The sequence below is a fragment of the Solanum verrucosum genome, unplaced genomic scaffold, assembly GCF_900185275.1.
Source record: "Solanum verrucosum unplaced genomic scaffold, falcon-dt-bn FXZP01000040.1, whole genome shotgun sequence".
Taxonomy (NCBI): domain Eukaryota; kingdom Viridiplantae; phylum Streptophyta; class Magnoliopsida; order Solanales; family Solanaceae; genus Solanum; species Solanum verrucosum.
This window is the reverse complement of record NW_026020323.1, coordinates 2,490,663-2,511,794: the sequence shown is the minus strand read 5'-3', so window position 1 is coordinate 2,511,794 and position 21,132 is coordinate 2,490,663. Positions and strand designations below refer to the sequence as shown.

Here is a 21,132-nt window from a genome sequence, read left to right as displayed (position 1 = left end):
GGATATAGATACTGAATGCTGAGATAACTGAATGTAGTGACCAATTTATAACATGCTGAAACTGAATACTGACTATGCTGATAAATGGTCAATGCAATAGAATCTGACTTAACTGTGGGAGCTACTAATAACCGATAATAAAATCACATGAGCTAAATGTGGAGTCCGATGTATACGCCTCATCGAGAGGACCCAATATACCCTGCCAGAGGTATAGAAGCATGCTGGCGTGATCACTGAAATGATGCCCACAGAGGGGACTTACAACCTACGTGGCTAGTAGTTCTGGGACTATTTGGGTACGCTGAATCCTAGTCCAACTCGGTATTATGCTACTCCCAATGGATTAAGTGATTAACACATTATGACTGAATTTCTGTAAGTTACTGAATAGCTCAAATTGAGCATGCAAACTGAGAATGCAACAATTAATCTGATAATTATGCATTCATAAACTGAGGCATGTATAACTGAATACTGAAATATCTGACCTAACATGTGTAATTCAAGAACTAAAGAAATATATAGCTAGGGTTCTGAAATTCATGCAATAAACTGAATATTAACATACTAATCTGATGTGGATCATTCTAACAGCTAGGAACCCAACAATTCTAACATTCAAGAAACCCTAGGTCTAGTCATAATAAGGGAATCAAGAAACTGACTAAAAACTAGGGACCTAATGGGTGAAAGGAACCCACTAGTGAAATCCCACATACCTGATGATGATTTCTCTCGATTTCGAGGCTGGAACTGAAGAAAACTTGATGCGTTCTTGAACTAGGGTTCTTGACTTCTTTCTCCTCTTAGCGTTCTAATTTTCAAAATTTTGATTAATGATTTGACTTAGGTAAGTTCTAGTTATGTTTCTAGGCTTAAACTGACTAAAACCTCATAATTTAGGGTCTAAACGATGTAGCTTAGGGGTCTAACGAAATAGGAAAAGTACCAAAACAACACTAACGTAATTCTGGCGAAGCCCATCCACGGAAGGAACGATGGTCCGTCGTTTGATCTACCAGCCGTCGTTTGGGTCCGTCGGTCAAGTCTGTCCGGCAAGTCTTCACTAAAATGAGCATAACTTTTTACTCGGAGGTCGGATTTTAGCAAACTTGGTGGCATTGGAAAGAGAATTCAATTATCTATCATATCATAGGTCATGGAACACATAATTCATTTTTTTATAAGAGGTATGACCATTTTAAGTTGACCCAATCAATAATTTTCCTCTAACTAGCTGCTGACCCTCATCCACGGTCGGACCTATGGATCGTGCATTGAACGAAGGTCCGTTCTGGTCGACCGTAGTTCGTGTCAGAGGTTGGGTAAAGGTGTCTTGATCCACGGACCGTGGTCTGACCTACGGACCGTGGGTTTGTTTGTGGGTCGAGACTTAGCCGATTTTCTAAGCTAGGCAAGGGGGAGGGGTTGCAGTGGTGAACCACAGACCACCAACACGTGCCGTGGTCTGACCTACGGTCCGTGGATGGCAACCGTGGGTTGCACCTGCAACTTCTCAAAATCTGCATTTTGGTCTATCTAGGATACGGGGTGTTACATTATGGATGTAAGGAGTTGTTCCAAAAATATGGAATTATCCATCAAAGTTCATACCCTTACACACCTCAACAAAATGGTGTTGTGGAAATGAGACATAGGCACATTCTAGAGACTGTAAGAGCAATTAAATTCCAAAGTAGTTTACCTGATAAATTTTGGGGTTTGTGTGTGGAAGCTGTTGTATATGTACTGAATAGGATACCTTCTATTGTTATGAAAAATAAATCACCTTATGAAAGAGTTATTTTGGGTCTCTCCATTGTTTCTTCTTAATCTAGATAGAGTAAAATAATCTTGGAGTTTTTCCACTATTATCATTTGTAGCTCCCCTACTTTTTTGCATCTTAGTTATGCTTGAGTTTCTTAGCTTTGAATTTACCTCTATATCTTGATGAATGTTCCTTAAAAATGTTTATTTTCCTCAACTTATCTACGCTATTGTATAAAATTGTTCAAGATGAAAGAGTTATTTTGGGTTTCTCTGTTGCTTCTTCTTAAATAGAGTTTCAAACTCTTAGCACTCTTCAGCTACCATGCTAGTAACAGTTGGAAAAGTCTAATAGGTACTAAATCTGAACCCATAGTTTTACAGTTACAATTATTTATGTGTTACAAGTGTTAAGATCCATATAGGTTGAACTCATCAAGTTTAAATCTTAGATCGTATCAAGCCTAGGGAGCTTCTTAAATAGAAAAGATATCAGAGTTCTGATTCATTTAAAACTGCGATTATTTTAGTGTCAAAAGTATTAGATCCGCTCGGGCCTTAGGAGCCCCTTGAATAGGTCTTCCAAAGGACAGTAAAATTTTGATTCTCAAAGTTGTGCTTGGCGTGGCGTTTCCACTTGAGAATACTTCATTCTACTTGTTTCTTCCAAGTCTCTTATTCATATTACATTATGGCTAGCCTTAGTAGAAGTTGGTAGATGTGGACAGATGAACATTTCTTAGATTATTGAATTCCAACTCAGAGATCTTCAACTCTAAAATTATTAAGTGGACGGGTCTCTCCACCCTTCGTAGGTATTACTTGCTATTCTTTAGGAGCGAAAATGACAAGGAAGTAGTGCCACGACGATACAAAATGTGACTTGTGGTATAATGGTTGGTGGAGTGCCCTCACTTGGTGTGCGCGTGAGTAACTCACTTCATTTTTCTAGAGCACCGATTATAAAGCCTTTTAGTCTCTTTCTCTCTGCATTATGGATTTATAGCATAGAACACATGGTGTACCACAATTATTGATTTGCGCTACACTTATAGCCAATTAATTAGACCAAGTTCTGAAGTCTATTTGGACGTTGTATCACAATTTGAATTATCTGTTTTGGACATTGGAGCACAATTTGTATTATCGCCATATTGTCAAACTAGGAGCATGTCGTAGATATTGAATCCCCTTTTACATAAAAAAAAAGAAGGCTAGTTTTAAACATTTTTTAATGTTCCTCACTAATGTGTTTATCATATTGTTATTATTGCACCTTGTAATGAGCAACCTTTGTTATATCATATCGTAGTCGCCCATGAGGGCATCTATCATGGTGGTGGCATCAACAAAGAAAAATAGTATATTTGTTGACATGGTATGTGAATGCATAGTGGTTAAAAATAAAAAGTAATTTATTCCCTCTTTTGAACATCCACGTTTATTGTATATTGAACTATTGAGAGCGAAATTGCAGGTAACGTATAGAGTGAAGGTGAAACAATTGGCTTTTATGGGGATTAATATATGTACAATTATGTTTTTAATTGTGTATAGGACCACTAAATATCAGTATCAACATACAAAGGTATGATAGTTCTACCATTGATGTGTTACACAATTTTCTGTTTATTTAAATGATTAAATGTGAGAAAGTAGGGATACCTTATATTTTGCCCGAGAACGATACAACCAGCCACTCTGCTGACAATCATACTTTACCGTGTACCTTTTCAGATGGACTCAAAATTAGATCCATTTTATTTTTCAAAGGTAGTTGCATTTATGTTCTTCTCTATATATAAATTTGTAATTGTCCGACACTTATTAGCTTTCGGTTCTGGATGAGCTGAAGTATTTCACCAAAATCATTTGTATCAATTGTCACTCTAGTGCATTATGTTCGTCTATCCAAGATTTTGATGTAGCTATTTCATGTTTGAACAGTTTGCCTCATAGTATTATCTAAGCAAGCTCGGGTCTAGAGTTAAAGCCTCTTTTGATCTACAAGTAATTCAAAGCCCAAGTTGTGTCTCTACTCCTTAAGTGCTGGATAAATATAGCATCCTCCTTTATTATCTCTTGATCTTGTCATGTTACTATTTGTTTGTTTTTTTGGCTTTGACCCTACCTTGTGTAATGGAAAATTCTTCTATACGGAGTATGAGAAATAAAAAATTAATGCTGATAACGTTGGAATTTTTTTATCATGGTAGAGGCCCAACCAACCAAAGTTGTGTGAGGCTCCATTCATTTTTTGACACGTGAATTATGGGCCAATATGTGTACTTTGCAAATGAAATCAAATGAAACAAAATCAAAATAAAGATAAACTTTTGTATAGTACAATAAAAATAGAGGGAAAGAGAGTACTATTTTCCATCTTTAATTAGGATCTTTGCATATCATATCTAAACCAAGCAAAGTAAAAACTCCAAAAAAAAATACACCATTGTTGATCTTTTACTCTCCAGAGACGTTCACATTTTATTCAAGTAAAGTTACAAAATATATAGATCTATGAACTTATTTTTTTTACTCTCTTTGTTTCTCAATATTATTTATATTTGTACAATGATATTTTTTCTTTCTAAAATTTTAAATAGAATGAGAAGTTGTTCATTAATAATTCTCATTATACATAGATATAAATATTTTATACACAACTTGAAGGCATAGTATTGCTTTATCTTGTGCATAATGCTCAAGATGACACAATTTTCTATGTAGACTTTTGTGTATCATTCAATAACATTGTCTCTAAAAATTGAACACTAAGTCTTCAATATAACTTGATATTAATGAAATTTCCGATCTAGAAGAAAGAAGAAGAATGATTTGAATGTTAATCTTCTCTTTCCTTTGGAGAAGAGAAAAAGAAATCCAAAACTTTTTCTCTTGGATATAAGTAAGCATTTAATATATGTAGACTCCATTATTAACTTTTAGTTATATTTTTATTTTATTTAAGACCATTTTTTTAGAGGGACCTGTCACTTTTGACAGATTTTTCTCCTTTTGATTTTTTTAGCCTTTACTTTAAGAAAGGGTCCACAATCCACGTGTCAGAAAATGAATGGAGCCTCACACAACTTTGGTTGGTTGTGCATTTTTCATAATGTTGCATCAAATGTTGCATTTGAAGGAATGTCAATTATGCTCGTTTATTCAGGAGTCATATATGGTCCCGCAAAAGTCCAGACTGAAAATGTTGTTGTATGTATGATACATATTTCAATCTTCTTCCCTCCTTTATGGTTGAAATGTCATTGCCTGCATGGTAAATCGTTTTAATGCTACAACTTTGATCTTAGCTACAATGTTGATGCTCTTGTAGTTGATTAAAATATTTTACATTTCTATCTTTTTATTCACATTGACATATTTTTTTTAAGACTAAAGCATGTTCAATGATGCCACAATTATCATTCTATAAGAGGGTGAATTTTAATTTTCCTTTTTCACTATAATTAGCAAACAATCGTTTGAAATTCTTTTAACTACTCTGGATGAAAGTGAATGAAGGAAGAGACAAAAATCAAAATGTTACACATATTTAGATTATGATAGCTAACGAAAATTCAGGAAATTAGTTGAGCCACATCAGCAATTAGTTAGTTACTACCGGGTTAGTCAAAGTTGTTAGAATACTGTTACATTGTTATTGTTCCATTGAAACAGTTAGTAGATATTTTTTCTTTCAGCTAATTCAATTGTAAATCCTATATAGTTCTGCATTGTAAAGGAGAATTCATCGTGAATATACAATACAAGTCATTTCTCTCTTAAAATCTATATTCCCCTTCTTCTCTATTTTTTCATTGTTCTTAACTGTTCTTCAGTAGTTACTTCTCTCAATCCTCGAATCTTAGTTGATTCCTGCAATTGAGGTAATATTGGTATCAGAGCAACATTTTTCTTGACAACAATGACAAAGAACATAAGATCAATTGAAGGATCTGGTAACAATGGGGTGGGATAATTGCGTGAATTGATGTAGAGGGTATTATCAGAAGTGAGAACTCTTGCGGGAGAAGTCTCAAGTCTCAAGAAATTGGATCATGTTGTATTAGAATTAAGGGAACAATTAGCAATTTTTAAAAAGACATAAATTTTTATATGATTCTCAAAATTCTATCAATGCCACATAAATAGGGATAGCGAGAATAACATATATTATTTGAAAATTACATAAAAAGGTACTACAAATCACAATAATTAACAACTTGAAACATTTAAAAGAAATATTAAAATTTGGTTGAACTTTGAAATTCTATCAGTGCCACAAAAATTGGGACATAGGAAGCACAGACGAATCTACGTGTACGTGTACGGGTACCAATACAACAAACTGCAAAAAAAGAACAGTATACATAAGAATAATAAACTAATAAACTATTTATTTTAATGATATAGAGATTACCCCAATGATTATTCCACCGGCTATAGTATCGACGCATTTTCGTCGAGATCCATCTATGTTTTCAACCTTGGAAATTTGAAAATTTCGGAAGTGGTTTGGACCGTGCCGATAACCCCACCAAAATTTGGTAAATTTCTTCACAGTTTCAGGTAGATCATTGTATTTACCAACAATACCGTTAAAAAACCTTAAAAGACAACATTTTCAGCCAATAAACTGCTAAACTATGAAATTTGGCGTAATGAACCTAGACTGTCTGGCATGGCATAATAGAAAAAAAAAAAGAAAAAAAAGGTGAAAGAGAAGAAGTGAAAGACGATGAAGTCTTTTTCTCTTTTTCTTCTTTTTAAAAATATAACATTTTCAGCCAATAAACTACTAAACTATGAAATTTGGTGTAGTGAACCTAGTGTCACGATCTTAGAGTCTCACTAAAGCTCCGTGTGGCACTTGAAAACTTACTCACGAATCTTTCACGATCTTGTAAGTTCAAATAAGCCCTTTGAAACTAAGATCGCTAAGAGAATGAAACTAAGATAGCTAAGAGAATGAAAGAAAGACTAAGAGAGCTTTTTAAAGAAGATTTTGTATATTGTTGCTTACAATTTGTTGGATAATTTACAAATGAGAGTTCATCTATTTATACTACTTCCTAGGGGGATAAAGTGAAAATAGAAGTTACTACACAAGTCCCTACTTGTTTACAATCTAGTCTCTTTTCTAAAATTATCTTCTAGTCTAGAGAATTCAAAGCATTCTAAGATATTTTCAAAGGCATTCTAGAGTCATCTAAGAAAAGATCTAGGGAATTCTAGAGTCTTCCACTAACCTCTTCATAACTCTAGATTCTCCCCACACCCCTCCCCTCTATTTTTATGTCAAATTTGAATGACAAAGTGTCGAGTGATTTTGTTAAAAAAAAAATAGACAAGAGGAAGTCAAAAGAAAAAAAAACAAAGAACCAAATAATTTTCTTTATTTATTAGTTTGATGAGGTACTCCTCCATAACAGTGGGATAACTTTTAAACCACTTCTTTGAAATTGTTGGGATTTCAAATTCGAATTCAATATTAATTTCTGATATTCAACGGGATTCACATATGTTTTAAAGAAATCGTGAATAAGGCATTGTTGAACATCTTCAAGATGCAATGCTTATTTTCACCATAAGAAAAAATACTAATAATTTTAAATCCCAACATATGTATCAAAGTAATATGCTTTCATTTAAATCCCAACATATTGATCAAAGAATTTAAGAATACCGTATTACCGTGACATAACAAGAAATGAATTTCAAGTGTGCAACTTTTTTTTTATATAAGTAGTAATTTTTATGTTGTATCTTATGTGATTTTTATCTTTTTATGTTTAATTAGATGTGCCTTGCTTCTTAGAATTAATTTAAGATGTGTCTTGCTTCTTATTACTCCCTATGTAATAGAGTTGGGTTTCATTTATTTTTTTGATGGATTTGGAATTCTCTAATAAATGAAGAGATGATGAAACTTGAGTTGAACGTTTTGGATTGAAGAGTTATTATTAGCTTGATGAATCAGAATCATAATAGGTGATACTAAACGTGTTTAGTTTAAAATGATTTTCATAGTGAATAATGTTCTCTCATCCCCCCTCTGAGTGTATAGTGCCTAACTATAATCTTTAAAAAGTACAAATATATCTTAGACAATTCAGTGAAATATGATTATATTGTATTCTGTTTTTTATTAAAATTTAAATCTAGTTAAAGTTGATCTCTAACTTTTCTTATTGCATTAAAAAGTTTCGGTGTTGTCTTTTCAAACTGTACCATAAAATTGTGAAGATTTCTAAATGCGATAAGTGTTTCCTTACGCGTAACTGGTTCCAAAGGTATTGTTTCATCTTCAACTTTATCATTAACATTATATTTTTCAATGGTATCCACAATTTCTTTTATGCTCTGAACCTCTGAACATATATCATTTTCACTATCCAATAGGTTATTAACGTTCATTTTATTACAGTAGCCAAGATCATTAATGAGATTTGTTAGTGTCAATCTTATATATGTCTATGTTTTTATATGTATTTCAAGTGTTCAATCATTTCTTGGATGCAGTTTCCACAATATATATGACCAATGAGAGAAGTGATTTGCAATGTCCGAATGTATTTCAAATGCATTGTTTGAAACTCATTCTGCTAATACAAGTTATAAATCTTAAACCAAAGTTAATTTGACATATTTCATGAGTGAACAATGAATTTTAGAACAAAAATGAAGAACATTCAAACCTAAAGCACAACTTTTAAAGATAGGGAATTTGATCTTCTTAATGAGAATTCAATAATAGCTAGCAAGCAAGTAATTTATGATTGTAATATTACACATATGCTACATAATTGATATTTTATTTCTAATATTGTATAACAATTATATTGTTGTTCACATGCAACCATCTCAATTCAACGAACTTTTATTTTTCATTCTCTTACGTATTATGTTGTCTTACATTACATATAAGATGTAACAAAAAGGCTTAATCATGGTCCAAACAATTATTTTTTTCATCTATGAATATATAGTTATTTGTAACTCAATACTTTTTAGACGTAATTAATTGTGTCATTTCATATGGCTCATCAATCAACATACCTAAGTGCAATTTCATAAATGAGATTTTGGGAGAATAAATTTATGCAAATATTTGTATTAACTCATGAAGGTAGGGAGCTATGCTTCAATACGTTGAGAGATTGATCTCTAAAACTCCTAGAAATTTGATCTACAATGATTAATTTCGTTGGCGGATAACTTTACAAGTTGTATCTAAGACCCTTTACTATCGGATGGACAATTTTATTAGTCATTGTTTAGGTTAATTTTGTGTCAATTAAGGTATTTTTAAGGGTAAACTTTTATGTACTTAGTTGGCATACTTCTACGTCAATATATCTATAAATGCTTATAGTTATGTTGTAATTGCATCAAACAAGCTTTCGTGATATTAACTCTATGTTTTTCCTGTGTTACTTTTTCATTTTTCTTTTAATTTAACTTCTATCTTGCACCTCCAAACGATGATTGAAAGATATATAGATATAATATGGTGATATCATTACAGACTGAATCTCAATGATACCATATTTGTATATATATATATTGTGATGGTATTATGGAGGTCTCACTAAAGTATTGAAATATACATCAATGATACCATGAAAGTGTATAGATAAACTATGATAGTATTGAAGCAAATGAAAAAAAAAAAATTAGAAACAAAAATGAAAAGAAACTTAATTGAAAGAAAAATAAAAATAAAATATAGAATGACCAAAAATATGAAATTAAATTGTGGCGAAAAAATAAAGAATATTATGATTTGAGAAAAAATGAATGAAAAAGCAAGAAAATGATAAAAAAAAAATAAAGAAATAATTAGAAAAAAAAGGAGAAAAGAAAAGGAACATAAAATAAAGAAATTATAAAATAATGAAAAAAATAAAAGGAACCAAAAAAAAGGGGAAAAAAGAGAAAAATAAAAGCAGGATCCTTTTTGAGAAAATAAGCGAATAAAGAAATATACGAGAAAAAATAAAAAATAAAAAATAAAAAGGAGAATATAAAATAAAAATTGAGTGTGAATTAAATTATGTAAAAATAAAATAAAATAATAAAATAAATTGAAAAAATAAAAGAACAAAATGCATAAAAAAAAACGAGAAAAAAAAGTAGAGAAAACATAAAGAATAAAGAAATAACTGAGAAAAAAGAAAAAGAGAAGAAGAAAGAAAGTATATGAAATAAATGTTTAGTATAAATCAGATTATGATATAAAAAAGAAATAAAGTTTAAAATAATTTAATTGAACAAAGAAATAAAAAAAGAAATAAAAAACGAACTAGATAAATAGAAAAACAAAAGGATTAATTACTTGGATGGATTCCCTTTAAAAAATAATTACTTATTTTAAATATACTCTCTAATTATTACCATTTATAGCAATATTTAACAATATTATCTACTTTATTTTGTGTCTGCTTTCTCTCTTTTGCTTCTTTCTCTTTTTTCCGTGTCTCTCCTTATTAAGCAAGGATGACAAATACTTTTTGATGAATTGAATGGTGAAACAAACATATCTCAAATGGAAGTTTGCTCATCTTGATTATTACTTTTCTATTTTATTTGAATTTTTATCATGTTTATGTTTTTTTTTTTTTTTAAAATCTTGGTGAAAAAATATTGTTCTTTTTGTTTTTTTTAACTTAAAGATGGGCAAGCCCATTTTATTGATTATTGTTCTTTTTGTTGAATAAAAAGTTTCGCACTTTTATAAATTGGAGATGTTTCCTTAATATAGTAACACAATAATCATTAGGATTAAACAATTTTATTTAGAAAAAATATTCTCTCGATATATATAGTATAATTTTCTTTGTTGATTTATATTCAAGATTTACAATTATTAGCTTCTGCGTAACACCTTGAAGTAATGCTTAATTGTCAATATATAAAAAATTTAATACATTTGCATTAAATGTTTAATTCTCTTCTAATTCAACTTTAATATGTGTGTAATACATTTTTAATTCATTTTGCAACTTAATGTCTCTTCATTTGTTACAATTATATTACTTGTCTAATTCATTATTGATACAAGTTTTATTCAGTCTATGAATCATTGACTGCTCTTTCGTTTGCTACATTTTGCGTTTATGTTTAATTCTGTTCTAATTCAACTTTAATATGTGTGTAATACATTTTTAATTCATTTTCTAGTTTATTGGTGATGTGCAAGAAAAAAACATGACAAATCAGATTATTTCACTACTACTAAAAATGTATTACACACATATTAAAATTGAATTAGAAGAGAAATAAACATGAATGCAAAATGTAGCAAACGAATGAACAGTCAATGATTAGAAGACTGAATAAAACTTGTATCAAGGATTAATTAGACAAGTAATCTAATAGTAACAAATGAAGAAACATAATAAATTGTCAAATGAATTAAAGTTGAATTAAAAATGTATTACAAACATATTAAAGTTGAATTAGAAGCGAATTAAACATGAATGCAAAATATAGCAAACTAAAGAACATTATGTAATCAGTAAACTGAATAAAACTTGTATTAATAATGAAATAAACAAGTAATTCAATCGTAACAAATCAACCAATAAACTACAAAATGAATAAACTTATATTAATAGTGTATTACACAAATATTAAAGTTGAATTAGAAGAGAGATTTAAACATGAATAAAAAATGTAACTAATGAAAGACCAACCAATGATCTATAGAGTGAATTAAACTTATATCAATAATAAATTAAACAAGCAATCTAATAGTAACAAATAATAAACTACAAAATGAATTAAATTTGCATTAAAAGTGTATTACACAATACTAAAGTTGAATTAGAAGAGAAAAATTAAGAATAAATGAAAAACGTAACTAATGAACGACAAGACAATAACCTATAGACTGAATTAAACTTGTATTATTCATGAATAAAACATGTATTATATGCGTCTTATAAATTATTTTGATTTATCACTAAGAAAATGAGGGACAATTGCAATATGTATTAAAAATGTATTGCGCATATCTTATAAATGTATTATTAGTGTGTTACCTAAATTATTCTTGTTGGTATCACTAAGAAAGGAGTAAAGTGTGCAATATGAATTATTCATGGATAAATCATGTATTATATCTATATTTTGATTTGTATCACTAAGAAAAAGAGCGATGTTTGCAATATGTATTACAAATGTATTGTGCCTATATTAAAATGTATTACAAGTGTGTTACTTATATTATTTTGGTTGATATCACTAAAAATGAGTGAAATTTGAAATATATATTGAACATGTATTGTTCATGATTTTAATACAATTATGAAATATATCTAATATAACTATTCATTTAAGAATAGTTATTTAAATGAAAATTTCTAAAAGAAGAAAAATAATTAAATAAAAAAGAGAGGAGGAAGAGAAAGAATGTGCGAAGAGACGAAGAAGAAGAAAAGTAAAAAGAAGAAGCATAAGAGAAAAAAAAGGCAGAGAAAGAAGCGAAGAAAGATAGACAGTACAATTTTTAAAGTAAAAAAAAATGTTATATTTAGTTAGAAAATTTATATTGCCATAGATGGTAAATATTTTTTTAATATAGGATATTTATGTGATTTACCCAAAACAAAAGTGACATGATATACCCATCAACCTTACCATTATACAAATGACTCCAATATACCCCTATTGTTACAAAAGGAGTTCATATATACGCTTCATCTAACATAAGTGAAAAAATAGTTTTAAATTTATATTTTTGACTTTTTAATTTTTTTAAAATTTATGTAAGGGTATATATGATCCTTCTAACAAAGTTCAAGGTATATTTTAATCTTTTTCATACATAAAATGTTTTTTGACTTCTTTGATTATCATTATTTGAGATTCTTATTCTTTTTTTATTTGTTCTTTCATTCTTTAGTGTAAAGAAGATAATTTTAAAATCTAATTTTTTATGGCTATGTTATAATTTGAAACTATTTTTTCCAACTATATTATAATTTAGTTTTTGTATTTGTAAAAAAATATTGGGGCATCTATGATAAATTTTACAAGAAAATTAGTGGAACATAAATAAGTTTGACCATAAAAATAATAAATTTAAATTAGTCATTGAAACAAAAAAAATAAAATAAAACGTGTGAGGAGGATCAAATATACCCCATATGAATTATATATATTTTAAATTATTTTTTTTCACTTCCATTAGAGGAAAATAATATATCAGCTTAAAATGACAAAGTTGAGGGGTATATTAGTCCCTTTTCCCTTTAATAATTAAAGCTACAAAAAAGGGTAGAGAAAAGGTCCAAAATAGTCTCTCATCTTTGGGTTAAGACTCAAAGTCATCCTTGAGTTTTCTCATGGAGCACTAATAGTCCCTCATGTTTGCAATATTGGTGCACTTTTGGTCCTCCCCTAAACTTTTGCATATTTTTTAACATTAATTTTGTCCACAATTTTATGTAAGGAATGCCCAATCGTCTTTTTTATATATTTAGTAGAAATAATAATTCTATGTGAGAGGAGGTGAGAAGAAGAACACATTATTCTGTTCAGAAGAAATATTACTGCAACTAAGCTAAGAACATTTTAACATATGACGTTGTAAGAAAAGAAAAAATTGTAATATTGCACGTGAAATTGTCGTGATGAACCTCTCGACTTTACCTGCAATACGATTTCTACTAAACAAAATAAAGTATTTTTCTTCTCACATTCTCCCATGTCGAGTTATTATTTCTACTAAATATATAAAATGACGATTGAACATTCCATACATAAATTATGGATAAAATCAATGTTAAAAAATAAGCAAAATTTTGGAGAAGGACCAAAAGGGCACCAATATTGCAAACATGAGGGAATATTAATGCTCCATATGAAAACTTAAGGATGATTTTGAGTCTTAAATCTTAATGCAAAGATGAGGGACTATTTTGGGTTTTTTCTCAAAAAGGGAATATTAAAGGTAAGTGAATATAAGGGGATTTTCACATATAGTCACTCAAAAACAGCTTAATTATGCCTCATATCTATAGTTTGCTAATTACAATTCATAGCTACATGTTATAGAAAGGAGAGTGACGAGCGAAATTGGGAGAGGGAGGAGAGAGGCGGCCGAGAGAGAGAGAGTAGAGAGGCGAGTTGTATATGTATATATGTCAAAATAATTATATATATGTAACTGATATACATATGTATTTGTATATCTGACGAGTGAGATTGAGAGAGAGGCGAGCGAGAGAGGGCAGAGAGTGGAGAGAAGCGAACTGTATATGTATATTGTACGATAAATTATATATATGTAACGGGTATACATACGTATTTGTATATCTAGTGAGCGAGATTGGGAGAGAGACAAGTGAGAGAGGCCAGAGAGTGGAGAGAGGCTAATTGTATTTGTATATATGTCATATAATTGTAAAATTTGTATTTGATAATTTGTATTTGTATATGTATAAATAAGGAGAGAGGCGAGAGAGAGGAAGAGAGGAGAGAGGCGACGTAAATTTAGCTAAAATTAAGCTGCGAGCCGTAATTAATTCAAATTATAACTATGTTAGCTAATTAAATAATATATATTTGCTTATCCGGGTAATTTTTTTTCATGAATATATGTCTGTAATTAATTAACTTTTATAGGGCCATATGCTTAGTTTCTACAACTTATGGGCCAGAATAGGCATTGGGCCGGAAGTTATCAACCCAAATTATAGGCAGCGACATACCTTTTACTGTTCGTCTCTTGCTCTATCAATCTCACTCGGCTGTTTTCATATATATTCTAGGGCTTCAGTTTTTGTATCTGCACTTGGAATTGCAGTTGAAAAATGGCGGACGAAGCAAATAGAACTGTAAATATCCTTTTTCATTTCACAATTTCTGTTTTTTTTTTCCTCTAATTTTACTTCTGATTTTTTTTTTTTTTTCTTCAACAGGCTTTTATTGAAATTCAGGGTCGAATGATAGAGACTTCCGGGAAATTGAAGCAGGTTAGTTCTTATTTGCATTTACATGTGTCTTTTACTCAGTTTCATGTTCGTAGAATTGTGAAAAATATCAACTTTTGTCTGTGAGATCGATTAGAAATTTGAAAAAAAAAACGTTGCTCTTAAGCGAGAAATGGATTAATTTACTGATTGTTTGCTTCTTCGGATTTGTATCCTGAGGAAAATGAAATGGGAAAAGATATGCTTAAGAGTTGAATGAAATCTGAAAGGAACTAAAATTGGGCATAATTGAATTGCCTGATTGAGATATTAATGTAATGTTGATCTAAGGTAAAGAGTTGTTTTGGCTTGTAGGTTCAAACCCAGATTCGAAACAAAGAAACCGAGAAGAAGCGTGCTTATTTGACATTGGAGGAACTGAAACAGCTGTCTGATGATACCAATACATACAAAGCCATAGGTAAGCTACAAAAAAAGAAGTAAAAGTTGGTTTAAATTGGTGCTTTAGTGATAAGCTAGTTTTAATGACCTCATCGATAGCTCAAGCAAATAACTGGAGCGGTTCCCAATGACTGTGTATTCTTTTTCTATAGTAGCTTCTCACTGCTTGGCAGGTCAAACACATTAATGGATACAGTAGCAAACTATTGGTTTCTATTTTAATAAAAGAATCGACGGTAAACTAGGGCTTAGGAGAACTACTTCTCTTAGATATCACATTGTATATTGTTGTGGCCAACTCACACACAAGTATACACAGTTGTACAAGTAAATATAGAATTTGAGTCCAGATATCGTTTTCTCCCAGAGACTTCTAGGATTGATGGTCTAATTTGAATTCCTATTTCAACTATTAGAGAAATCAACAGTTTTGGAGTTCATTATACTAATTATTTAACTAAGAGAAAACAGTAAAATAGATGCAATGCTAGGACAATTTGGTTTTATCAGATGAGAGAGAGGTCTAAGGCTATGAAATCTAACAATCTAGTGAAGTCTTTCGATTGTCACACCTATTGATTTAATGAGTTACTAATTGCACGTTAATATTATCTTTATGAGTATCTCTCGAATTGCTCACATGCCTATTCAAGCTACTCCAACGCCTATATCTCTATGGTTGCCTATATCTCTATGGTCGTCAGGCAATAGCCGAATGCATTTAAATCTCTGTATTCAACTAAGTGAGGCTAAAGGCCAAAGGGTATATCTCTATCCACTCTAGCGAAACAATCCTCTGTCTATAGGTTCACGAACATGCTCTATTTATTCTTATTACGCTTTCCATCCCCTCTCTCGAGTTCAATTAGCGAGTCACAAATAGTATTCGATAATGGCCAGGCAATCAAATAAGTAAGAGCAAGAATAAATAAATAATTCAATAATGGAAAAACCAATAATTATGAATGATCTTCAAACGTTAGCTTTCATATCAATGCCAAAACCCTAGGACTATGATTCCAATACAATGACAAGAATTGATGAATAACATGTGGCGATGATGAAAAAATAAGGCGAAGAAAGATAAGACCTACAAATAATACTCTTAGCCCTTGATCTGCATAACAATGTTAATTCCCCTCAAAATCATGTTTAAGACGCTTATATAGAGTATCTATTAGAGCCCTAGAGAAAATACCCTTAAGACAGATGAATTATAGAACTCAGCTGCAAACCACCTTGGTGCATTGTGCAGGGCCTTTGTTTCAGGGACTTGACTGCTCGGCAAGCGACAATAGGCGCGTTGCACACGGACAAAATGTGTCGATGTCGTTTTTCTTCCATTTTTCCGCGTGCATTCCATCCTCGAAACTTGGACTTGCTCCGGAATCATTTCTTTGGGATTTTACTCGGACTTCAAAGCTCCAAATCACTTGTTTTAGCTCCAACATTCTTCATTTTCATCCTACACCAAAAGCACAATAATAAGCACAAAGTGATCAAAGTTATACTCAAATGACTACGAAAGAGCCCAAATTTGGTTAATGGAGATTTGATAAAATACCTACAAATTATAAGACAGTTCAACTTCAAACTCTGGAAAGGGATGCTCTTGTTTTTGAAGCATCTCTGGTTCCTTTCCTTCCAGATTGTCCACTAGATGCCAGCAGAGACAATCTTCCATCTTTCCATCTCTCCCCGTGACCTGATGTATTCCCTTCTCTATTCCAGCATGCTAGAAAATCTGCCACAATTTCTCTATCACTTTGCAATGGATGAAGAGATGGTTTGTTGTCTCTGTTTCTATTTCACAAAAAAAACACCTGGAGCATAACTGTCTTCCCCTTTTCATTAGATTGTCTGTCCTGAGTTAGTACTGCTTCCCTAGCTACCAACCAGGTGAAACAAGCCACCTTGTGAGGTACATTAATTTTCCATATCATCTTCCAAGGCCATGGTAACAACATTTCAGCTAGCCTGTCAAGATGTCTATAAGCTGATTTTATTGTGAACTTCCCATTATTGGCCCTCAACCATTGTAAACTATCCTCCTTCGTGTCAAGGTTATTCGCCTGCTCCAAAGACTTGTAGAAATCTGCTAATTTGTCTATTTCCCAGGCATTCAACCTTCTCCTAAAAGATAGGTTCCATCCTTGGTTGTCTTTGACTTCTGCTACTGTTGCTTCCTTCTGTTGGTTCATATTATAAATCTCAGGATGCAACTGTTTCAGAGAGTGTTGTCCAACCCACATTATTTTTGGTGTAATCATGTCCTCCCCAAAGAGGTGGAGGCTATTACTCACTTTTTAGATAGTTTAGGAGGGGTATAAATGATAGATCTTTTGGTTTTGCTTATTGTATACTCCTGATGTAATTACTACTGAAATACACCATTGGTGTATTGTTGTTTATAAAATGTTAACTTTCTAAAAAGTATCTACAAATTGGAAAGGAAGTTATAAATAACAATCGTTAGATCAACAACTTTACATTAAAGTGAATATGGGTCCTCAAAACTCAATATATTTGCACGACGAGTATGGTGTTGATATATTGGAAAGTTATACTCAAATGACTATGAAAGAACCCAAATGTCGTGAATGGCGATATGATAAATACCTAACAAATTGGAAAGGAAGTTCTAAGAACAGTTTTGAAACCAACAATGTTACATTAAAGTGGATATGGGTCCTTCAAAAACCAATATATCTGCATGACGAGTGTGGTAGAAATTCTTCTATGAAGATGCATCTATTGTCATACAATATTGAACAAGCTTAGAAAATTATCACATCCAAGCACGTAGCGTGGATAAGATGAGAGGTTGGTTTGGCCAATGTCTTATATAGACCTCCAAATGCATTGGTCCATAGATGTGACACTATGATGATTGAGGGTTCTTAAAAGGAACGTGACATACAAATCAAATGGAGTGAAGGTGTTCCAAAATACATACGATTTCATGAAATCAATGAGGATTTAGTTAAGAACTAAACGTAATGGAAGTAAAAGATCCATAAATATGCTACCATTTAGCAGGGATTAAGATTTATTTTGTTAATAAATTATGTTAGGTTCAGTATTCAGCATGAGACTTTTTGGTCGGGTTAGATATCTTTTATCAGTGAAGGAAAAGTGTGACATTCAGAAAACCTCTGGTTTGCAGAGTGGAGAAATTGCCCACAACCTATTTGGGTATGCCTTTAGGTAATAAACACAGATTTGGAGATATGGGACAGCATAGTCGAGAAGACTGAAAAAAGACTAGCCAGATGGAAGGCTCAATACATTTCTTTTGGTGGTAGACACATCCTTATCAACTCTGTTCTAGATTCTCTCCCAACATATGTATGTCTCTTTTCACTATACCGACAAAAGTGGCTAAGAAATTGGACTAACTTAGGAGAGATTTCCTTTGGCATGGCTGCAAAGAGAACAAAGGGTACAATTTGGTCAAGTGGGTGACAATTTTGCATAGAAAAGATAAAGGTGGCTTGGGCATCAGTTATTTGAGGAAGCATAACAACAGTCTTTTGATGAAATGGTTGTGGAGATACTGAGGAGAGGCAAGCTTTGTGGAAAGATTTGATTAAATGTAAATATGGGGAGGATGGATTTTGGTGTAGTAACGTAAGCATAAATGCCTATGGAGCAGGGGTTTGGAGAGCTAATAGAAACTTATGACCCAAGTTAGAAGCAAATTTACATATTAAGGTGGGGGATGGAAGGAGAACTAGATTCTGGTGGGATGTATGGATCAAACAAACCCCCTAAAAGGAAACATTTCCTCATCTATTTATTTTGTGCACCAATTCTGAGGCAATGATTAGTGATTGCTGGACAGAACAAAGTTGGAATCTCTAACTACTAAATGATTGGGAGATAGAGATAGTAGCCAAATTGTTGGAGGAAGTGGGGGATTTTGCAGGCACCAATACTGCCAATGATGTTGTTAGATGGTCTCACAGTAAGGATGGTATCTTCACAGTTGGCAGGGCATATAAAAAGGAGTGCAACTCGCAAAGTCGCAAATACTAGAGTTCATGGAAAAATATCTGGAGGATTGTAGCACCAACAAAAGTTAAGTGCTTTACTTGGTTGGTCATTAGAAAGGCATGCTTGACACATGAAGTCTTGAGGAAGAAAAGAAAGATCATACTTCCTTGGTGCTCTTTATGTGGGAAGACGGGGGAATGGGGAAACTAACAGTCACCTATTCTTACATTGTACTTTCACAACACAAATATGGTCCATGTTTCTCAACTTTTCAAAAGTGAAATGGACTATGCCAGAACATACAACTGATTTACTTAGTTGTTGGATTAGGAGAGGAGGTAGCAAGAGACAGAAGACCTGGTGGAATTTGATTCCACATTGCATGGTGGACGGTGTGGAAGGAGAGGAATAGTAGGAATTTTGAAGATATATCCAATTCGATTCACAAGGTTAAATGGAATTGCATTGTATTGTATTTCTATATTTTTGGTGTAAAGAGATAGGATTAGAGGATCCAGATCAACTTTTAGAATTCTTAGGATCCTTGTAAGTATTATGCTTTTTGTTCTTTTCTGATTTTCTAAAGGTCCCCAGCATATCCTTAATGCTGAAGAATACAATGTTATCAATTCTCAAAAAGAAAACCTCTGGTTAAAAGGATAAAGAAGAAAACCTCTAATTTTAAAGAATTCAAGTTGCCCGAAAGAAAATTATTTGATGTTGGACTCATTTAGCCTCAAAGACAGTGGAGTAATTATAGAAGATCTCTTATAGTCGATACCAACCAGTTTGGGAGTGAGATTTAGTTAATCACTTAATTGAGTGATTTGTTAATCTTGAAATATCACTTCTGAAATTAAATTTGAACAGAATTCTTATAATGTTGTGTTTCATTGTTTTCTATCTTTTGTTGCAGGAAGAACGTAAGTTTTGAACCGAAGTCTATCGTGTTGCTGTTATCTGAAAAAAGGAAAAGGATATGTAGATCATATACATTATTGTCCTGGAATTCTCAAATTTCTCTGCTTTTGTACTTATCTCACTCTGAACAATCTTTTATGTTCAGGTTTGTCTTAGAGCCAAAGGCTGTGTTAATGAATGAGCAAGAGCAAAAACTCAAGGATGGTGAAACTGCAATTGCCTCTTTGCAGGTGTTCTCAAATTCCTTTTTCAATTCAGCATTGACTGTTGTCAATCTTAACTTCTGAAAAATCATTAAAACAATATTCTTGCATCTTTTATCGAAATAAGTATTATAGAACTGCATAATTTACAGTTCAAAAACAACAAAAAGTAAGTCCATGTTAGTCTTATAAGGAACCTATAGCATCTATCGGTTATTTTCAATGTTGGTTTCCATATTTCTGTTCTTTTAACTTATAGGGTACATAGCTCTTTATTTTCTGACGTTTATCCATTTTTGTTTCTAGTAAATACTGCTATTTATTATAGTTTTCCATTTGCTTGATTGTCTGGGAACATAAACCGGATACACCAGTCAAGGGATGTTAATAGAAATTACTTGTTGGACAGACTTCTAAAGAGTATTTGGAAAAGCACATGGCGGAGGTGGAGAATAACCTTAGGGAGCTCTTGCAACAAGATCCTGGTCTCGCTCGTCAGATAATGACTATGTCTGTAGCATAGATTTTCTGCTTCTGAAGTTCGTTTTGTCAACTCTTTCCTTGGAAGAAAAAAAAAGATAGCTTCTCAAAGATTTTCTGGAACTTCAAATTCTAGGTAAAGACTACATTGTGTACTGGCTGTATGAGGAACTTATCCACCTGATTTCTGGCACTTCAACTATTGCTGCTGTGTTGGTCGTCAATCGTAATGCTTGCTTCTATTGGACCTGGAGTTGGTCTAGAGACTGCTGCGAGTCAAGTTGTAATTCATTAGAAATGTTGTGTATTAGCTACCTTAACAATTTTGTGGGCTTGAATTTCCAAATAATTAAGGAAACAAGTGGTTGGATGCATC

At 31.9% G+C, this 21,132-nt stretch overlaps 1 protein-coding gene across 1 annotated transcript in view; it reads left to right on the top strand.

Moving 5' to 3' along the window:
• Window positions 1-20,835, top strand: part of LOC125835529 (uncharacterized) — a 31,203-nt gene extending 10,368 nt beyond the window's left edge. Inside the window, exons 2-7 of the mRNA XM_049514659.1 lie at window positions 14,544-14,619; window positions 14,704-14,757; window positions 15,070-15,175; window positions 20,069-20,075; window positions 20,219-20,303; window positions 20,686-20,835. Coding sequence (XP_049370616.1) covers window positions 14,596-14,619; window positions 14,704-14,757; window positions 15,070-15,175; window positions 20,069-20,075; window positions 20,219-20,303; window positions 20,686-20,799 — 390 coding nt within the window. The 5' untranslated portion in view covers window positions 14,544-14,595 and the 3' untranslated portion in view covers window positions 20,800-20,835. The remainder of the gene's footprint in view (window positions 1-14,543; window positions 14,620-14,703; window positions 14,758-15,069; window positions 15,176-20,068; window positions 20,076-20,218; window positions 20,304-20,685) is intronic.
• The last annotated feature ends 297 nt before the right edge of the window (window positions 20,836-21,132 follow it).